Raw genomic sequence first — 18,283 nt, 5'->3', positions numbered from 1 at the left:
CATTTCATTTAAACTTCTAGCAGCTACCTCATGAGACTGTCAGCAGTAGATGCTCTGTTATGCTTCCTCCTGGGCCCTCAGGTGACTTCTCTCATCTCCCTGGGTTTGAAGTGATTTGTTTCTCACTTTGGGAAACAGTTAGGTGGCCAGAAGATACCAACATTAAGGTAGACTTTGAGATTCTACCTCTTGTTTAGAGGAGTGATGATAAACTCAGTTTCTAGTAGTAAAGAGAATAATTGGCAAGAAATGAGGGGAGGTGGGAGTTCCAGGGGCCTCCTGGCTCTGGGCAAGACCCTCCTTGCAGAAGACATGAGAGTTGCTGTGATCTCCAATCCAGGCATTGTACCTGTGGAGGGGCTGGGTGAGAATCCTAGGGCCCAAGTCTGTGTTGTGTAGTGCAGCTAAACCGGACGCTTCCAGGGGGCAGAACCCATACTGTGTGCTTTCCTGCTTCTCTCCACACTGCTCCAAATAGAATGTTTGTTGTGTTTTGTTTTTTTTTAAATACTAAGTAGTTGGAGTTTATATCTATATCTTCTCCCAACTAGTTAGGACCACTGTGTACTTCAGCTTCTTCTCTGAGCTTCTAAACCACAGGTACAGACGGTAAGTGCTGTCTGTTTGCTGTAGCTGTGCAACAAGCAGATCCTGTAAACTGCACGTTCTTCCCCGTAGGAACAATGTTGTCGGAGGCACTGAGTGGGTCCTCACCAGGCCCTGGCCCTACGTCACTGGCAGCCATGGCCTTCAATTTGTCAAAAGCAGAGAGAGACCCAACCAGGCACCTTCATCATCACATAGCAATTTTAAAAAGGAAATGTATGTGCTATATTCTGTAAAATGGAGACAAATGTTATACCTTATGCATGGACTACATAGGGGACAGCAAAGTGCACGTGAAAAATAAAAATGACAACTAAAATTTGACCTATCTAAAACTTACGATTTTTAATATAAAGAAAACATTGTTATGTACTATTAAGTGCTTAGTGATCTGCTTGGTAGGGCACATATTTTATCTTTATTTAGCCTTTATACCAACTATAATTAGAGGTATAATTATTCTCACAGATGAGAAGACTGAGACTCAGAGAGACTAAGTAACTTGGCTGAAGTCTCATAGCCAGTACGCTCAGAGCCTGCATTTCAGTGGAACTTGTCAGACCACAAAGCTCTCTCTGCTGGCCAGCAGCTCCCTCCTCCATGCACAGGGACACTGGTTTTGCAGCTCTGTTAACAGTCCTTTTCAGCTGCCTTGCTTTAGCCTCGTCTGCACGTGTTCGCTGTGTCCCTCAAAAGGCTGTGAGCTACTTGAGACCAAGAACCACACCCTGGTATTTAAAGTGTGTGGCACAGGGAGGGACTGAACGAATTTTGTTGGATGACTGTAACTGAGATAAACAGGACTCTGACCCAGGGACCTGTGAAGGAGACAGTCCCAGGCACAGCTGGCTTGCTGGAGAGAATGCTTTTGCCACTCTTCCCCTCCCATTCCTCTCAGAAACCTGGTTCTGCAGACCGCATGGGGCTTCCTGTTCAATTGAAATAACCTCCCAGAGCAACTTCTGGGCAGATCCACAGTGCTCCTCCCACGCCCATCCACCCTTTTCCTCCAACGAATCCCTTGAATAGTAAGGGATTGAAATTCCTTTTCCAGCTACTTGACCCACTGTGAACTTCAGCTCCTCCTCTTAGCTCCTATAACATGTGACACCAACTCTTTGCTATAGTGGTGGATCAAACAGAGTTAGTCTCTTCCCCCCAGAGATACATCCAATGATGTCAACAGCAGAAAAGTTTGGAAGATTAACTTCCACTGACTCAGTATGTGCATGAGAAAACCGGGGCCCAGGGAGGGAAGTGGCTGATACCCAATGGGGATAAGGTAAGGCACCTCTTTGCTTCTCTGGGACATTTTTCATCAGAGTCCCCCAAGCCCTACCTGGGACGCTACTCTGGCAGTTATTGGTGAAAACAGCCCTTGACTTCTCCCTCGCAGCCCTTTATCCCATGGGATGTGGGTCCAGTCCCGGGGCAGAGCCTGGGGGCAGACGCGACCTGCCCGCCCCATCCCCGTGGCTTAGCCAGTAGGTTTCTAGGCAGAGCTGTCACCCAAACAAAGGTTCAGACTCACAAGGACTCTGAGCCCAGTTTGCTCCAACCCATGCACCTTTAAAAGGTGCGCACATCTCAATTCATCGTCTAGATAAGGAGCATGAGCCTCAGAGAGGTTAGCTGGTTTGCCCAAGATCACCCAACTAGTCAATGGGATTAGAGCCTGGGTGGACCCGCCCTTCACAGCCTCCCCATGTTTCTACCTTAACCTGACATGTGACAAATTCCAGGCACACCTCTGTTAGTTGGCTGCTCAGGAATTAGGCTGTTCTGAGAAAGGATTTTTTTTTCTGAGATTCCACCCAGGCAGCATTCTTTTGCACCTTGGTGACCAGGTGTGGCACACACGGCCTATGGCCCCCTCTGCCACCTGCCAGCCTGCTGCACACCAGCCAGGCTGACAACCTGCAACCTGCCGAGCCACTGTGCTCAAACCCACACACACTGGTCGTTTTTTTGTCTCCCTACCCTTACCCACAGCCCCAACCTATGTTTTTTTCTTTAAATTGATTTGAGAGAAAGAGGAACATTGACTATTATTTTCCACTTATTTATGCATTCATTGGTTGATTCCTGTATGTGCCTTAATTGGGGATTGAACCCACAGCCTTGACTTATTGAGACAACGCTCCAACCAACTGAGCTACCTGGCCAGGGCGAACCTATCTTTTTAACCTGGGTCGACATCCCCTTTTTCAACCTTGCTTCTGCCCAACCCTCCCACCCAACACTTCCAAGACTGGATTCAAGGTTCCCCCAGCTTTGTGCCCTGGTGGGTGCTCTAGTGTGTCAGCGCCCCTGTACGCTGCTCAAGGGCAGGCATAGGCGGGCTCGGCACCCATCCCATTGGCCAGCAAGGGCCTGGCTCATAAGAGAGGTGTGTGGAAGTAATGAGGCTCAACTCTCTGTTTCAAAGATCTTCCTCAAAAGCCAGAGGCCACGCTTCTGCCTCAGTCAGCACTTACAGGCTAAATGACTTCATGTGCATGTCCTCCATCCTCAGTAGACAGTATGAGGTATCCATAGACGGGATCCTTTGCTCCCAAATGCCTCCACACTAGCCCGTCATTCTACCCCTTAAAGTATCATCCCCTTGAGTCTGAAAGCTTCTCATGCTTCTGAAGTGCGAAGAAGAGTGTCCAATAGACAGGGAGAAAGATGCCCAGCATTTCTAAGAATCAAAGAAATGCAAATCCGAACAACAATGAGGTGGCATTTTTGATCCAATGGGCAAAAACCCAGTTTTGAAGATACAGTTTTAGAGGGATAAGTAAGGAGGCAGGCTCTGTTGGAGAAAATGAGAACAGCTTTGGGAACAGTTTTACAGCAACTATAATGAAACACTTCTACACATGTGTCCTAATGAAATACTTGCACCCATGCATAAACTTGTGTTACAGGGCTGCCCATCAGAGAATGAACTGTAGTAGTGAGAAAAGTGGGCAGAACCCAGGTGTTCATTATTAGAGGTTGATTACATCCATCGTGGCATAATTGTACAACAGATATCCCTCTGGCCACATAAAAAGATAAAAGTCAATCATACCTAGTGATGTGGAAAGATACCCACTATCTGCTGTTACATGAGAAAAGCAAGTTGTAGAAGTATGTGTATGAGAATACACCTTTGGGTAAAAAAGAAATGTGTGTGTGTGGTGATGTGTGTGTGTGTCTAACCCAGACATTAGTCTCTTCTCTGCAAGGGTCACCTTCCTCTAGTAGATTTGGGGACAAGAGGAGTACGTCTTCTTGATAATTACCGAGTCGTCCACCTGGGTCCCCACTCCATCCTCCCACCATTTCCAGGATAGACCTCCTCCCAGAAGGCCCTCACACACGGCCGGTGGAGAAGGGAGCATGGGGTCTGCTAGGCCCCCTTCATGTCACCTCCCTCCCCCAGGCCTGCCACTGTGCGGGACTGTCGGGGAGTGCTGGGCTTTGCTGGAGAGCCGAAGTAACAAAAGGAAATGACAGTGAGGAACGGAAACCTTTCCACTGTACCCTAATCATTAACTTTTCCTCGAGTGTGTTTTCGAATCTGAGGATGGTACACCTAAGGGTGACCGCAATCCTTGGCTGAACCTGCCTTTCTCTTCCTGAAGGCTCCCGCATCTGCGTGTGCGGAGCTGGGTCTTCAGGGGGATACACATGTGGGAGATATTTCTGTAGTCGGAGCGGAAAGCACCGAGAAGCCTGCCAAGGAGATTCCCTTCGGGGCACCCCCCGTTCCCAGCCTTGCTCCCCTCTCCTTGAGTCTGCCTGTAACAGGCTTTCTGTACATGCTTTCTGTGTTTATTCAGAGCCTTCAGAATTATAATTGAGTGGCTAATACTCCACACTGATATGAGATTAAATTGTTCCCTTTGTATTGGTCATTTAGAGTATTTCTAAATTTTCTGTATAGATGATGTTACAATGAACATATGATGCATAAAGATTTTTGCTTATATTGGATTTTAAGAGTGAAATTACTAAGTCAAAGAATATAATATAAATATCTTTATGGTTCCTACTAAAGATGGCCAAATGGCTTCCAGAAGATGACTCTGATTGATCGTACTACCAATACCGATTAAATGTACAGTATAATCCGCCAACACTGGCTCTGTTTTTCAGTTGGCTGTTTTAGACTATAAATGGGCCCTGGCTGGTGTGGCTCAATGGGTTGAGTACTGGACTGCTAAGCAAAGGGTCGCCGGTTTGATTCCCAGTCAGGGCACATGCCTGGGTTTCGGGCCAGGTCCCCGTGGTAGCCACGCAAGAGACAACCACACATTGATGTTTCTTTCCCTCTCTTTCTCTCTCCCTTCCCCTCTCTCTAAAAATAAATAAAATCTTTTTAAAAAAGATTATAAATGATTATCGCAGAGCTGTTTTTCCTGTTTTTCTCCGTACTAGCAAGGGTGGAGTTCAGATTTTCAAAACGTTTGTTTTAAAGGTGTCCTAAATTGTAGTCACATGTGTTCTTTCTTTTCACCAGTCAGAGCATAATAAATAGCATTAATGATGATAATAACAACAATTAAAATGAGAATTATAATCCTTATTTCTTTGGAGAACTTGACAGTTTACCAACTTTTACAAGCAGTATCTCATTTTATTCTGCCAGTAGGCAAGGCCAGGCAAAGATTTCCCCCACCTATAGATCAAACAGCTGAAACTCCGCAGAGTCTGTTGAGCTTGAAAAACAAGCCCACCAAGGCAGCTGTAAATAACTGGGGGTGTGGTCTCTTTTCTCTGCTTCTCTGTGAGTCCCCTCCTCCTCTCTGCAGATCATCTTTTTCTGCTTCTCTATCAGCATCCATAAGCCTGGAAATAGCAGCTGCCTCCAGGCTCTGCCCATCCTTTCAGCTCAGGCTCCAACATCTAATCAGAATCTTTGCCCCTTGGTTTATCATATCTCAGGAGTGACCCTGGACTTCCCAGCCTCCCAGAAGGGTTTCCCTCTGCTCAGGTGTCCATCTTGGGTTGGGTACAGTGGGGGACAAGGCCATATGGTACAAACAGAGAAGCTGGGGCTGAAGGCAGATCTCTTAGAAGGATGTGGGAAGGGAAGCAGAGGTAGGCTTTTTAATTCAACACTGGCTCAGAGCTATCAAGCCTGGCTAGTCCTCTGGGCCTGGCTACTCCATAACAATAACATGCCAGTGATAATAGTTGCCAAGGTCTTCAGAGACTTCTCAGAGAAAACCCTCCCAAAGGAAGAGAGGAGATGGCCTCTTTCCTCTCTCATCACGCCTCGAACCTCCCTGCCGGCCTCAGTCAGCTCTGCCCACCACCCTGGCCATGAGGCACCTCACCAAGCAGGTCTCAGAAAGCCTGATGTCAGAGGGGGAGGCCATCGGGGCCCCTCTCCGCCCTGCCCACCCAGCTTAGATCCTCCGTTCCCCTGCAGGTGCGGATCTGGGAGATCCCTGAGGGCGGGCTGAAGCGGAACATGACAGAGGCTCTCCTGGAGCTGCATGGGCACAGCCGGCGCGTGGGGCTGGTCGAGTGGCACCCCACTACCAACAACATCCTGTTCAGTGCCGGCTATGATTACAAGGTAGGCAGCCTGGCAGGCAGTGGGGATGGGGAGGGAGCGAGAAGGGCATCTTTGGGGGCCTGTAGGAAGCACTATTACTTTCCTGAGTATGTTAACCAATATTGTCTCATCTGTTCATTTCTTCATTCACTACACACAACTGAGCATCTTCTGTGCACCCCGTCATTCCTGGGGTCCACAGAGGCTGAAGGCATCTGTACTGCCTTCTCCGGTGCTGATGGACTGGAAATGAATGCCACTCTGTGCCCACACTCTCCTGGTGGGGAAAGCAGGAACAACCAAAGCTGCTGGAGGGAAGAGAATGGAGCCCCAGCCCCTACCCCCAGACATGCCCTCAAACGAGGTGTGCCAGCCACTGGAACCTGGCAAGGAACACTTATCCTTCTTGCCAGTTGCAGAAACTGAGCCAGCCTAGAGCTGGGATCTGCCCAAGGATAGTAGTGGATTTGTGTGGCAGGGGCACATCAGCCTTTGGTGGAGAACTCGGTAACACCATCCTGCATCCCAGCACACCCCGACCCTTCACGGGCATCTCCCCCAGGACCGTCGGGTGTGGAACGGGGACAGACGCCCTATGACAGCAGCAGCAGGGCTGACCCTGACTCCTGCTCGTCTGCTGTCCCAGGTCCTCATCTGGAACCTGGACGTGGGGGAGCCCGTGAAGATGATCGACTGCCACTCGGACGTGATCCTCTGCATGTCCTTCAACACCGACGGCAGCTTGCTCACCACCACGTGCAAGGACAAGAAGCTGCGTGTAATTGAGCCGCGCTCAGGCCGTGTTCTGCAGGTGAAGCCCCACCTTTTAAAGGGGAAGGGAAGGTGTTGAGGCTTGGGGCTCAGCTTTCAGCCAGGATCCAGGAAAGACCGGGCCACTTCCCCTCTGCTATGCACCTGGCCAGCACCCTGGTTGACCATCTGGTCTGTTCTGGGCCCTTCTCGGCTCACAGCAGCCCTGCCTTATTCTTGGTGGGGAGGAGCCTTAGTACCCTTTATTGTCCACCGCACCCCACTCCCCAGATGGGATTCTTCTGGCCTGCTCTGCGGACTGAGCTGGTGACACCCTTCAGCACATGAATCCTTGGGTATTGACCTTGAGCCTTGTCATGGGCCCAGGAGACTGTGATCCTTGTCATGGGCACCGCCCAGCCACCTGTGTGGGACAAGCCTGGTGGAAATGGCTCAGGCTGCTGGCCCCAGGGACAACTCCAAGTGGGGAGGTAGATAGTGAACTTAACTCTAGTTTTGGTTTTCCGGTCTCTTGGGTCTTGACTGTGAAGAAGGGATTAGATGCCATTTGGGAATAAGAAATGAACAGTTCCTGAGCACCTAAAGTATGCTAGTCACTGAGTGGGATGGAAAATTCGCATTAACTTTGAGATTTACCTACTACACAAGAAAGGGTGGCCTGGTTTTGTTTACCTAGGAGGAGCCCACCACTGTGAGGCCGGAGAGGCATCTGCTACTACTTCTACCAATAGTAGTTACCCTAGGTATTAACCCCACTGGCAACATCGCTGGGACGCCACGGGCTCCGCATCGTTCCCTCCTTCAGTCCTCATGACGGTCCTCTGTGGTGGGTGCTGTTACTCTTCCCATTTCACACGTGGCAACACCGAGCCTTAGAGATGGCCAGAGACTTGAATGCCACAGTCACGGAGCAGCTAGAATTCAATCCCAGCCAGATGGACCCAAGAGCCATGCTGGGCAGAAAAGGTGTCAGAGAGCAGAGAACCCAGCATCCACCTCACAGCCATGGACACGAGCCCAGAGAGGGTGAGGGGCTCCTCCCGGGTTACACTTTTTTGGCAGAACTTGGGGCTAAAATCCAGAGCAAGTGAGGCCAGCCTGGGCCTTTGCACTGCTGCGCAGCCTCTGGTTTCTGCCTGATGCTGACTCATCCTGGCAGAGGGCCGTTGTGTGTTGGGAGGAAAGGGAAGTGTCAAGAGCTGGGAGGCAAGGGACGGCTTTGTAGGAGTCCCTGGTGAAGTGAGTCATGAGACAGCGAACCAGTCCTTCTGAGCCTCAGGGTCCTCGTCCTCAGAGATTCCTGCCAGTAGGTATTGCTGTGCAGGTTAAAAGAGAAGCCCTGCTGAGAGCACCTGGCACCTGGCTCAGTGCAGGGCCTGCCCAGGGCTTGGGCAACGTCAGCACCCGCTCTCCTGTCCTCCGCCCCCTCTGGCACACGGCAGAGAGGCCTGCCTTCCAGTCTCAGGGTTCCACTGCTCCGCGGCCCCTGTATTTGTTTCCTGGGGCTGCTGTAACACATTACCACACAGGGGTGGCTTGCAACAACAGAAATGGATTTTCTCCCCGCTCTGGAGGCCAGAATTCTGACAGCAAGGTGTCAGCAGGGCCACAGTCCCTTCTTAGGCGCTGGGGGAAAACCCTTTCCTGCCTCCTCCAGCTTCTGGTGGCTGCTGGCTTCCTTGGCTTGTTGTCACGTCTCTCCACACTCTGCCTCCACAGTCACATCACCTTCTTTTCTCTGTGTCTCTGCAAGCTCCCTCCACCTGTTATAAAGGCTCTTGCGATAGCGTGTAGGGCCCACTTGGATAATCCAGGGGATCCCCCTATCTCAAGGCCCTTAACTTAACTTTACACCTGCAGAGTCTCCTTTTCCAGATAAGGAAGCACCCACAGGTCCCAGGGATGTATCTTCTGGGGGCCACTGCCCAGCCCACTACAGGACCCTGGAGTCTGTGGCCCTGGCTCACCGACGCCCTCTCTCCCCCCAGGAGGCCAACTGCAAAAACCACAGAGTGAACCGGGTGGTGTTCCTGGGGAACATGAAGAGGCTTCTCACGACAGGGGTCTCCAGGTGGAACACAAGACAGATTGCCCTCTGGGACCAGGTCAGCCACAGGGAGCCCGGCCGGGTGGTGACATAAAAGGGTTGTAGCTCTGGGGACTTTGCTGTCGTGTGGGACAGTGAGGTGCCATCCTCCCTGGACATAGGCTGATACTGGCCCCTTCCCCACAGGAGGACCTATCCATGCCTCTGATTGAGGAAGAAATTGATGGGCTCTCTGGCCTCCTGTTCCCCTTCTATGATGCCGACACCCACATGCTCTACCTGGCTGGAAAGGTAACAGAGGGTGGGGGAGGGACCAGGGCAGCCCGTGGGAGGCCCCTACCCCCATTGGGCCCCTGCTCCTCCCCTACTTCCCTAAGAAGAGGCAGCCTAACGTCTCGGGCCTTCCCCTGACCCAACCTTGGTCTCACTCTCTTCCATTGAAACCTACCCTCAAGTCTGATGCTTACTCTTACTGAAGCTTCAATGACTGAAAATTCCTTCAGAGGTGAATTAGAGAGGGCTTTACACTGGAATAAGGATCAGAGCCTAAAGTGTAGAAGACTGACTAATGATGGAATTTAAGGCACCTGCCAGGAGATCTCTGGCAAATATGGCCTTGTCAGAAAAGAAATCTATACACACACACCCAGCAGCAGCAGCAGCACCACCACCCCCTGCCCCTGCCCCCGCCCCAGCCCCAGCAAGTCCCCTGTGGCAGGCCCACCAGGGACCTCGAGGCCAGGCCTCCCTGGTCTTCGACCACCTTGGAGGCACAGCAGAAGCTCTCTTCAGCAGACCCCCAGACCAGGGCTACTCAGCCCTCCCTTTCCCCTCTACCTTCTTCACCCCCCTCTCTCCTTGCCCACAGGGTGATGGAAACATCCGGTACTATGAGATCAGCACTGAGAAGCCCTACCTGAGTTACCTCATGGAGTTCCGCTCTCCAGCCCCACAAAAAGGCCTTGGTAAGGAGGCAAGACACTGCATGGCTGGTAGACTGTAGAACAGGAGACTGGACATTTGGCTCATAGGTAACCCCCCACCCCCAATAAACTATCAGATTCAAAAGGCCACAGGTCATGGGCAAGTCGCAATAGAACCCACAGGTGCTGCCCCTGTGAAGGTCAGCCTGCTGGTCTTCAGCCACCTGTCGCCACTCACTTGACCAGCTAGCTCATCCTTCCATGGTGTTGGGCATCCTTTGCCATCCCTGGTCATCAGCAGCTCACAGAGGCGTGACTGTGTCCTCATTCCTATTTGCAGAGGGGGAGGCAGAGGCCCAACATGGTTCTGACATTAGAAGCTTTTCTTTTTCCTGGTTGGTTGAGTAGGAGGTGGGGCAATGTGATGTGATCTGAAAGTTTAGTTGAAGATTGCTCGGGCTTCTGTAGGGAGAGTGCATTCAGGAACATGGATTTTGAAAGGGCAGGAGAGAGGCAGAGAGACCAGTTAGGAGGCCACTGTGGATTTCTAGGCAAGAAATCAGGGCAACTAGGGGGATGGCATGATGAAAAGAAGATAAATCCAGGAAATGTGTAGAAAGTAGGCCCAGTGAGACTTGGGGAGGAGAGGAGAGGGAGGAACCCAGCGTAACCATTTCTCATTGTCACTGTTGAGCGTTTATCATGAACCGGGTACTTTAAAAGGTTCAGAGTTGCTGAGTAACTTACCCCTGGCAGATCAGGTAGCTGTTAAGTGGCAGAACCAGAACTCACACTCAGTCTGCTGGCTCCAGATCCCACTTTGGTACCTACACCACTTCCCCCAACCCCAGCTCCTGGGATTCCCTTATCTAGAAGAGCAGACTTCCACTCCAGTTGAGAGGTAGAACGTTAACTCACATTCACATCATGGAGAAAGAAACTAATGTTATCTGTGCTCTTCACCACGCTGAGCCGTTAATGAACATCTTCACGCTCAATCCCCTGACCATCTCATGGGGGACGACCACCTTCCTCCATTCAAGTGACTAGCCATTCAAGGGACCTGAAGCTCAGAGGGGTCATGTTTTGCCCAAGGACTGGCTCCCAGCCATAAAGAGGGACAGAGCCAGTATTAGAACCCAGGTCTGTCCTACCCTGAAGCTTGTGTTCCTAACACCACACCGCACTGTTCCCTGAGTAGACGATCAGGAGATGCATCTCTCAGTGACAGTGTGGCTAATGCACAGACACAGAAAAGACATGCATGCACATACACACGCACATGCTCTCAGTCCTAGAAGATTATGACAGAACGGCAGTCAAGCAGCATTTAAAACCTCAGGGGTGCATGGGAAAAGGTTTTCCCTCCTTCTTTCTCTCTGAGGACCAAGGACACTGATGCTTCAAGAAGCCAGTTCATTTCAGAAGCTGATGGGCTCTGTGGCTTTTTTTGTGATAATATTCTTTGGCCTTGGACAAGCCCCTTCCTTTCTGACCCTTAGGAGTCTCATCTATAAAAAGAATGGATTAGATCCCAATATTTCTGCAGCCCCTTCCAGTGAGGAAAGGCTCCAATTCTAAGCCATACACTTGGGTGAGGCAAGCCTGGCCCACAGGGCTTGAGAAGTTGCCACCCAGAGACAGAACTGACTGAAGAAGCCCTCAGCCCACCCATTGCCCTCTGCCTGGGTCATTGTTCCAAACCCAGTGCTCCCCACTGGGGTCTTTCCCCTGGCTGGGGACATCAGAGAAGAGAGACACCAAGGGGGGAATCCCCTGGACCCCAGGGAACCACGTATGCCTGTCCGCAGGGGTCATGCCCAAGCATGGTCTGGATGTGTCGGCTTGCGAGGTGTTCCGCTTCTACAAGCTGGTGACTCTTAAGGGCCTGATCGAACCCATCTCCATGATCGTGCCCCGGAGGGTGAGTGGGGCTGGGAAGGACTCCCAAGGGCCCCGTATCAAATCCTAGCCTGCTCGCCACTGACTGGAAGGCTTGAGGAGCCCAAAAGGAGCCCTTTTCCTGTGGACTGGGTCGGGAGGGGAATGGAAGACATTCCAAAGTGGGCACAGTTTTGTTTGCTAATGAACTCAGGGTGGGAATTCCAAGTGGGAGACACTGTGAGTGCAAAGGCTTCGAAGGCAGGAGAGCAGGGAGCATGGTTGGAGGTCAGCGAGGAGAAAAGTCTGACTTGAGAGCAGGGGTTTTCTCAATAGCCCCCCATCTGTTCCCTCCTCTGCTCCCCCCCCCCTATAGTCAGATTCCTACCAGGAAGACATTTACCCCATGACACCAGGCACAGAGCCAGCTCTGACCCCCGATGAATGGCTGGGAGGCATCAACCGAGGTAAGTACTGTTAGGGGTCGGCTTCACAAAAGAGGCTAAGAGTGTGTGAGTGTTGCCTTCTGTCTGGCTCACCCCATTTCCCTTGCACATGCTCCTGCTGGAACTTTGCCTTACTCTTGGCCAACTGTCAAGGATGGGGTAAATGAAAGACCATTGCTTGACAGTGCATCAATTGTCAATGAGAGCATGTCCCTTGCCTTTCTTAGATCCCGTGCTGATGTCTTTGAAAGAAGGCTATAAGAAGTCCTCGAAAATGGTGTTTAAGGCCCCCATCAAAGAAAAGAAGAGTGTTGTGGTCAATGGAATAGATTTATTAGAAAATGTCCCACCCAGGACAGAGAATGAGGTAAGGAATATAAGCTCTTACCTCCACAGGTCCTGGAAGAGCGAGACCTTTACATTTCAACTATGGGCTTCAGGCCTTTAAGTCAGCTCCATCCTGAGGCCTTTTTCTTTCTGTGACAAGCACCCTAAGTAGCCCGCTGTTGGATTCCATTCCTCTGACCCCAATAAATAGAGGCTGGGATATCATAGGGATATTGATGCCCCTCCCCTAACCCTCAAATGAGCTAACCCACACAGCTATGTGTGAATTCACAGTCTCCTCATGCATCCCCTCCCGAGTGTCGCTGTCACTTGGTGTTACTGGAGATATAAATTCCTGCCTCATAGAGGAAAGCCAGTCTCAAGCCTTCCTTCGTGGTCCTGTAGCACTGATGAGATCTCACAGTTTCCTGTTTTGTGGAAGATGCTGGATGTTTATGGAAATGCTCTTTGTACCATTTGCAGTGGGAGCATTCAGAGGCAACCATAGCTGGGCTCTGTCCATGCCCCCGAAGGCCCCTCTTTCCAACCATTCCCTCAGTCCCTGGCACTTCCACTCAGCCGGGACTCACAGAATGCCTACCGTGTGCCAGGCACTTGGCTTGATGCAGCTGAGGCAGAGATGGCTGTGTAGACCCACCTGCATTTGAATCCTGGCTTTCCCATTTCCTGGCTCTGCCTGAGCAAGTTTCCTGACCTAAGTCCATTTCCTCATGGCAAAATGGGGATATGAAATGCTGTGAGCATGAAGGAGGTAATCCAAGTGTCTGACACTCTTCCTGGCTCACATTAAGTGCTCCAAGAAGCTGACTGTATTAGCTGCCTATTGCCATGTAACAAACTACCCTAAAACCTAGAGACTTAAACCCACAAACATTCATTATCTCATAGTTTCTATGGGTGCCTGTGGCTCAAGGTCTCTCACGAGGGTGTGAAGTGTCAGCCAAGGCTGCAGTCACATCTGAAGGCTCATCTGCTTCCAAGTTCACTCACATGGTTGCTGGCAGGACTTGTTTCCTCCCAGGTTGTTGGACTGAGGGTCTCAGTTCCTCGTGGGCTGTCGGCCAGAGGTGCTCCCCTGCTCAGGCCCTTGCCATATGGATCTCTCCATAGGGCAACTCACAGTACAGCAACTGGCTTCCCTCAGAATGAGGAAGAGAGGGTGTCCAAGCTGGGATGCCACATTCTCTTTGTAACCTAACCTTGGAAATGACATCTCATTATTCCTGCCATATTGTATTCATTTGAAGCAAATCACTAGGTCCAGTCCACCCTTGAGGGCATGGGATAATGTGGGGGGCCATCTTTGACGCTTCTTGTCACACCAACTTATGATTACCACGCTTATTCACAAAAAATAAGACTGTCCCTGACCTCTGGGACCTCACAGTTTTGAAGTGGAAACTGACAGGTAAACTGGTAGTTATTATATAATATGTTTATGTGCCATTATAGAGGGATGTTGAGATTTCTAGGGCTGGATGAAATCATGTGATAAATGGGATTTGCTTCTAAATAATCCCTGGGGGGAGGAGCAGGTGGTGGTGCAGGGCAAGTAGGCAGGAGCTAATACCAAGAACAGGTAGACATCGAGCAGGAAATATGTCTTTTGTTGAAGCTGGTTGATGAGTACTTAGAGATTCATGGTGTTAATTTTTCTACTTTTGTACATATCTGACATTTTCTAATAAAAAAATTTTTTGTGTACCCTGAGAAAGCAGAGGTACCTGAGTTGCTTTGCTAGCCCGCGTGGGCCATACATATCAAGAGCCTAAGCTCAGTTCTAGTACCGGTGTGGAAAAGGCAGGGTTGACTAGTAGTTAAATAGAATACCATTTAGCTATCGACTTGTCTATATGAATCAGAACTGAGGAGCTGGAGGAAAATTGTAAAGGGTCTCTAAGCAGACAAAACAGATGCCACAATTGCCCTATACTAAAGCTTGTGCACAGTCCTCATTGGGAAGAAGTTCACTCAGAGCCTGCTAACTCTGGTTTTACCCACCATTTCAATCTTCACAGCATCTTGGAAGCAGCCAATAAGAAATGGAGCTGTAAACAGCAGACACATTGATCCAAGTGTGAAGAGATCGCTGATAGGACCAGGTTGACCCAAGGGAGGAGACTCAGGGTTGCACAACTCTGTAACTTTACTAAAAATCAGCGGATTGGACGTTTAAAATAAGTGAAATTTATAAAATATCAATTACACCCCAATAAGGCCTTTCTAAACAAAAGTTGAAAAAGTATGCGAAGAAATTTGAGAATTTGGAAGGCACAGGGATATGTAGGAACAAATAACATATCTTCTCTCAGACAAAACCAGGACTGCTTTCTTGGTTAAAAAAAAAAAAATCAGTTAAAAGAGGATATCATAAAAATGGCATAGGCATTCTTTAAACTATTTATTTTCATTTAAAACAAATACAAATACATTTATTCATCATACGTTGAGGCAGGACCAAGACCATTCCTTCGGGGACATCCTTGGATGGGCGCTGTGTTGGTCTCAGATAAATCTCACTTAACTCCAATTTCATTTCTTTTACATAGAACAGGAACTTAAAGTCAATCTGAAAACAAAGCCCTAGTTTTCTTCAAAGTTTTCCCCAGTTTTTTAAAAAAGAAACTCCATTGAGGTTTAGTTCACCCATGGTAAAATTTACCCTTTGTAGTGTGCGGTTCCCTAAGTTTTGACAAACGTGTAGAAGCTTGGATGGTGGTATAACCACTATCACACAGTCCTGATTTAGTCAATTCCCCAGTGTTTTGTGGTGATATCACCCACACCTCATTCAGCAGCACCATTTTTAGCATCACCTTTACCAAGGTTTTTATAAAGCATTTAACTTAGTTTTTATAGAAACAGCAACTGCCTTTTTGTACTCATATTTCATCAGTTTATATCATATTTAATCAAATTATGCAATTACCAGGCAAATGTGACTCCCACCAGGAAGTTTGAGGATGGCTCCAACGGCTTGTTGATAACATTCACCTCAAGTGCGTGGGGTCCTCCAGGAGCCATGCGTCCCGGGCCTCCGTGTTCCGTGGGCACCTGTGGGTCCGTTTTACAGAAGAAGCGGGGAGATGGGTTAATACAGGGGGTCCCATAGGAGAGGCTCTGTCTTTGCCTGTGCCCACGCCAGCAATAGATCACTGCCCAGTGCAAACTTTGGTGTTCCTGTGATAGCTCCATGTCAACAGGAAAATGGCTGAATTCCATTCTGTACCCTGAGCCTCCTTGAACAAACATTTTAGAAAGGTTTCCATCCAGAATGATAACTAAAATTATTAGGGTTGGACCCCTAAAAGGGTGAGGCTGGGATATTTGGGAAAACGGCCTGTGTGGACTCACCCCTTCCTCAGCAATCCTGACTCAGGCCCAGGGCAGGTCTGTCTTTTTTTCTACTTCACAGGGGAAAGTAGGAGTCGTGAGCTGAGTCTGGAGGAGGGAGAGCTGTAGCGACATCAGTCACTGGGGACACTACAGGGTGGGGTAGTGGAAGGTCTGCAGAGAAGGGCAGAGGCTACTATGCGGATCCGAGGAGGGGACAGGGTCGGGGGGCAGGGGTATCTACTCTGGAAATCACATTCTCACCTCTTTTCTCCTGGCCCCTCCGTGGCCCCCTCTCTCTGTCCACCCAGCTCCTCCGAATGTTCTTCCGGCAGCAGGATGAGATTCGGCGGTTGAAAGAGGAGCTGGCCCAGAAGGACATCCGCATCCGACAGCTACAGCTGGAACTGAAGAACTTGCGCAACAGCCCCAAAAACTGTTAGCTCTCGGTGGGGCTGCTTTCTAAGCCAATCTCTCCGTTGTTTCTACTCGTCTCTTACCTTCCCCTTGTCCTGTGATCCCAGAGACAAAGCCAGGATGGGAACTGGGGGAGAGCCTGAGGAGGAGAGCCCCACCTGCCATCTCAAGAACTGGAAGCTGATCTTTGACCTCTTGACCTCGTGCTAATAAAAGGCCCCAGCTTCTCCTGGAGACCCACCGCTGGCAGCCCCTTCTCCTGCCTGCCACCCCAAGAGCCTCGGCTTCCCCTCGGCTGGGCAAAGACCGCGGATTCCCTGAGGGGCGGCCTCCATGGACCAAGGAGCAGAGGAGGAAACCAGGACCCCCCTAGACTTAGAACTGGAACTTTTCCCTTGCAAAGGAGGCTGCTGCCAGGACATCTCAGCACCCACTGCTGGGGCTCACAGCATCCCTGATGGACCACACTGTAAGGGCTGGATGGCAGGCATCACCTGTTTTCCCTCCCCTCTCTCTCCCTCCCTCTGCGGCCCTGGAAGCCAGATTCACCTGACAAGGGCTGCAAGCAGCCCTGCTCCTTTCTGTCTCTTGCCCCCTCTCTCTTATCTTCAGGGAATTAAGAGGATTGCTCGTCAAGGCCATAAAGACCCCTTGCCTTCCCATGAGTCTCTTCAAAGCTCTTGCAATACCCTTTCCCTGTTTAATTTGTGAGGCAGGCAGGGTAGGGAATAGTGTCCTCATTTTACAAATGCCAGAACGGAGGGTTGCACTGGCGAAGTGACTTACTAAGACACCCAACAGGTCAACAGTGGACCCAGGACCTAGGGTGCCTAGACCCCAGGCCAAGGCCCTTCCCACTGCAGCAAGATGCCAATCCCTTGGTGGCTTCACCAGTGCCCCGATATGTGTGGAGGATGAGAACTGGAAGCCACTCCTACCGTCTGCCCAACACCAGTAGTGCCAATGTGTCACACTGCCCAGCTGAGGCCCCTCACACTCAGTGCCCCTCCACCCTGCGGGCCCCCCCTGCTCTGTTCCCTCCCCCCCCAGGGGACTCCCTCTGAGATGAGGCCTCTTCCTCCTGGAAGCTGAGGCTGAGGAGGGGGAGTCGGGCCCTGGGGAAGGCAGAGCAGGGGTTTGCTTGCTTCAAGGGGTGGATGATGCTCCGTGTGTGTCTCTCGCCACTACTATCTCAGCCACTTTCAGCCTTATGCTTGTAGAATGACCACAGCCCCTCACATCGGTATAGCACTTTAAAGTTTACACAGTTCTTTGACACCTAGGATCTCATTGGAGTCTCCCATCTGCTCCAGGAGGTAGGGAGCACTCTTTCCATTCTGTAGATGAAGAAACTAAGAAGTGGCCTGAGGTCACAGGACTCTTTTGAGATACCACGTTTCATTTGGTCTTCTACACATTTTCTTTTTCTCTCTTTTTTTCCTCCATTTTCCACTGCCCACAGTGTCCATAAACACTGTTCTTCACAGAATAACCACAGTTTGGGGGTGAGATCTGGCCTGGGAATCAAATGGGGGCCTTCCCTATTCTCTCATTCGCTAGGATCAGCTAGACACATTGTACTCCCACCTGCTTTACCCATGGCCGCCCTGGAGAACATCCACAGAGGCCAGGGTTCTGTAAGCCCCTCCTGGTGACCTGGACAGGGAAAGCCCTCTGACCCCTGAGGCTTCCCTCCAAGAACCAGCTGCCCTCTCGGCCAGCTACAGCAGGGTCTCCTCACCCCCACCGCCTGCGGCTAGACAGTGTTAGCTCTCATCTCCTCCTCCCCGCACTTCTTGAGCTTTTTTTTTTCTTCCCCATTGACCTTTGTGGTCTTCTGTGATTATTTATGCTGCCTCCCAAGGATAGAATTGAAATAAAATGTTTTCAAATTATCAAACCTGCTCTTGGTTACCCCAGTATCTTGATGGCCAACTCCGCAGCCGCAGCTCCTTTGTCTCTCTGGAACGACAAA

At 50.3% G+C, this 18,283-nt stretch overlaps 1 protein-coding gene across 2 annotated transcripts in view; it reads left to right on the top strand.

Moving 5' to 3' along the window:
- CORO2B (coronin 2B) overlaps nucleotides 1-18,124 on the top strand; it is a 125,833-nt gene extending 107,709 nt beyond the window's left edge. For both annotated transcript variants that reach the window (XM_054565226.1, XM_054565227.1), the window contains exons 4-12: nucleotides 6,014-6,163; nucleotides 6,789-6,953; nucleotides 8,902-9,018; nucleotides 9,147-9,251; nucleotides 9,829-9,925; nucleotides 11,695-11,807; nucleotides 12,141-12,231; nucleotides 12,438-12,577; nucleotides 16,203-18,124. In XM_054565226.1, the coding sequence (XP_054421201.1) occupies nucleotides 6,014-6,163; nucleotides 6,789-6,953; nucleotides 8,902-9,018; nucleotides 9,147-9,251; nucleotides 9,829-9,925; nucleotides 11,695-11,807; nucleotides 12,141-12,231; nucleotides 12,438-12,577; nucleotides 16,203-16,334 (1,110 nt within the window). In that variant the 3' untranslated portion in view covers nucleotides 16,335-18,124. The remainder of the gene's footprint in view (nucleotides 1-6,013; nucleotides 6,164-6,788; nucleotides 6,954-8,901; nucleotides 9,019-9,146; nucleotides 9,252-9,828; nucleotides 9,926-11,694; nucleotides 11,808-12,140; nucleotides 12,232-12,437; nucleotides 12,578-16,202) is intronic.
- Nucleotides 18,125-18,283: the final 159 nt, after the last annotated feature.

The sequence above is a fragment of the Pteronotus mesoamericanus genome, unplaced genomic scaffold, assembly GCF_021234165.1.
Source record: "Pteronotus mesoamericanus isolate MK-2021 breed Mesoamerican mustached bat unplaced genomic scaffold, CSHL_Meso_final contig_164, whole genome shotgun sequence".
In the NCBI taxonomy this organism is placed as follows: domain Eukaryota; kingdom Metazoa; phylum Chordata; class Mammalia; order Chiroptera; family Mormoopidae; genus Pteronotus; species Pteronotus mesoamericanus.
Note: the sequence above shows the minus strand (reverse complement) of the source record. Positions and strands in the feature narration are given on the sequence as shown.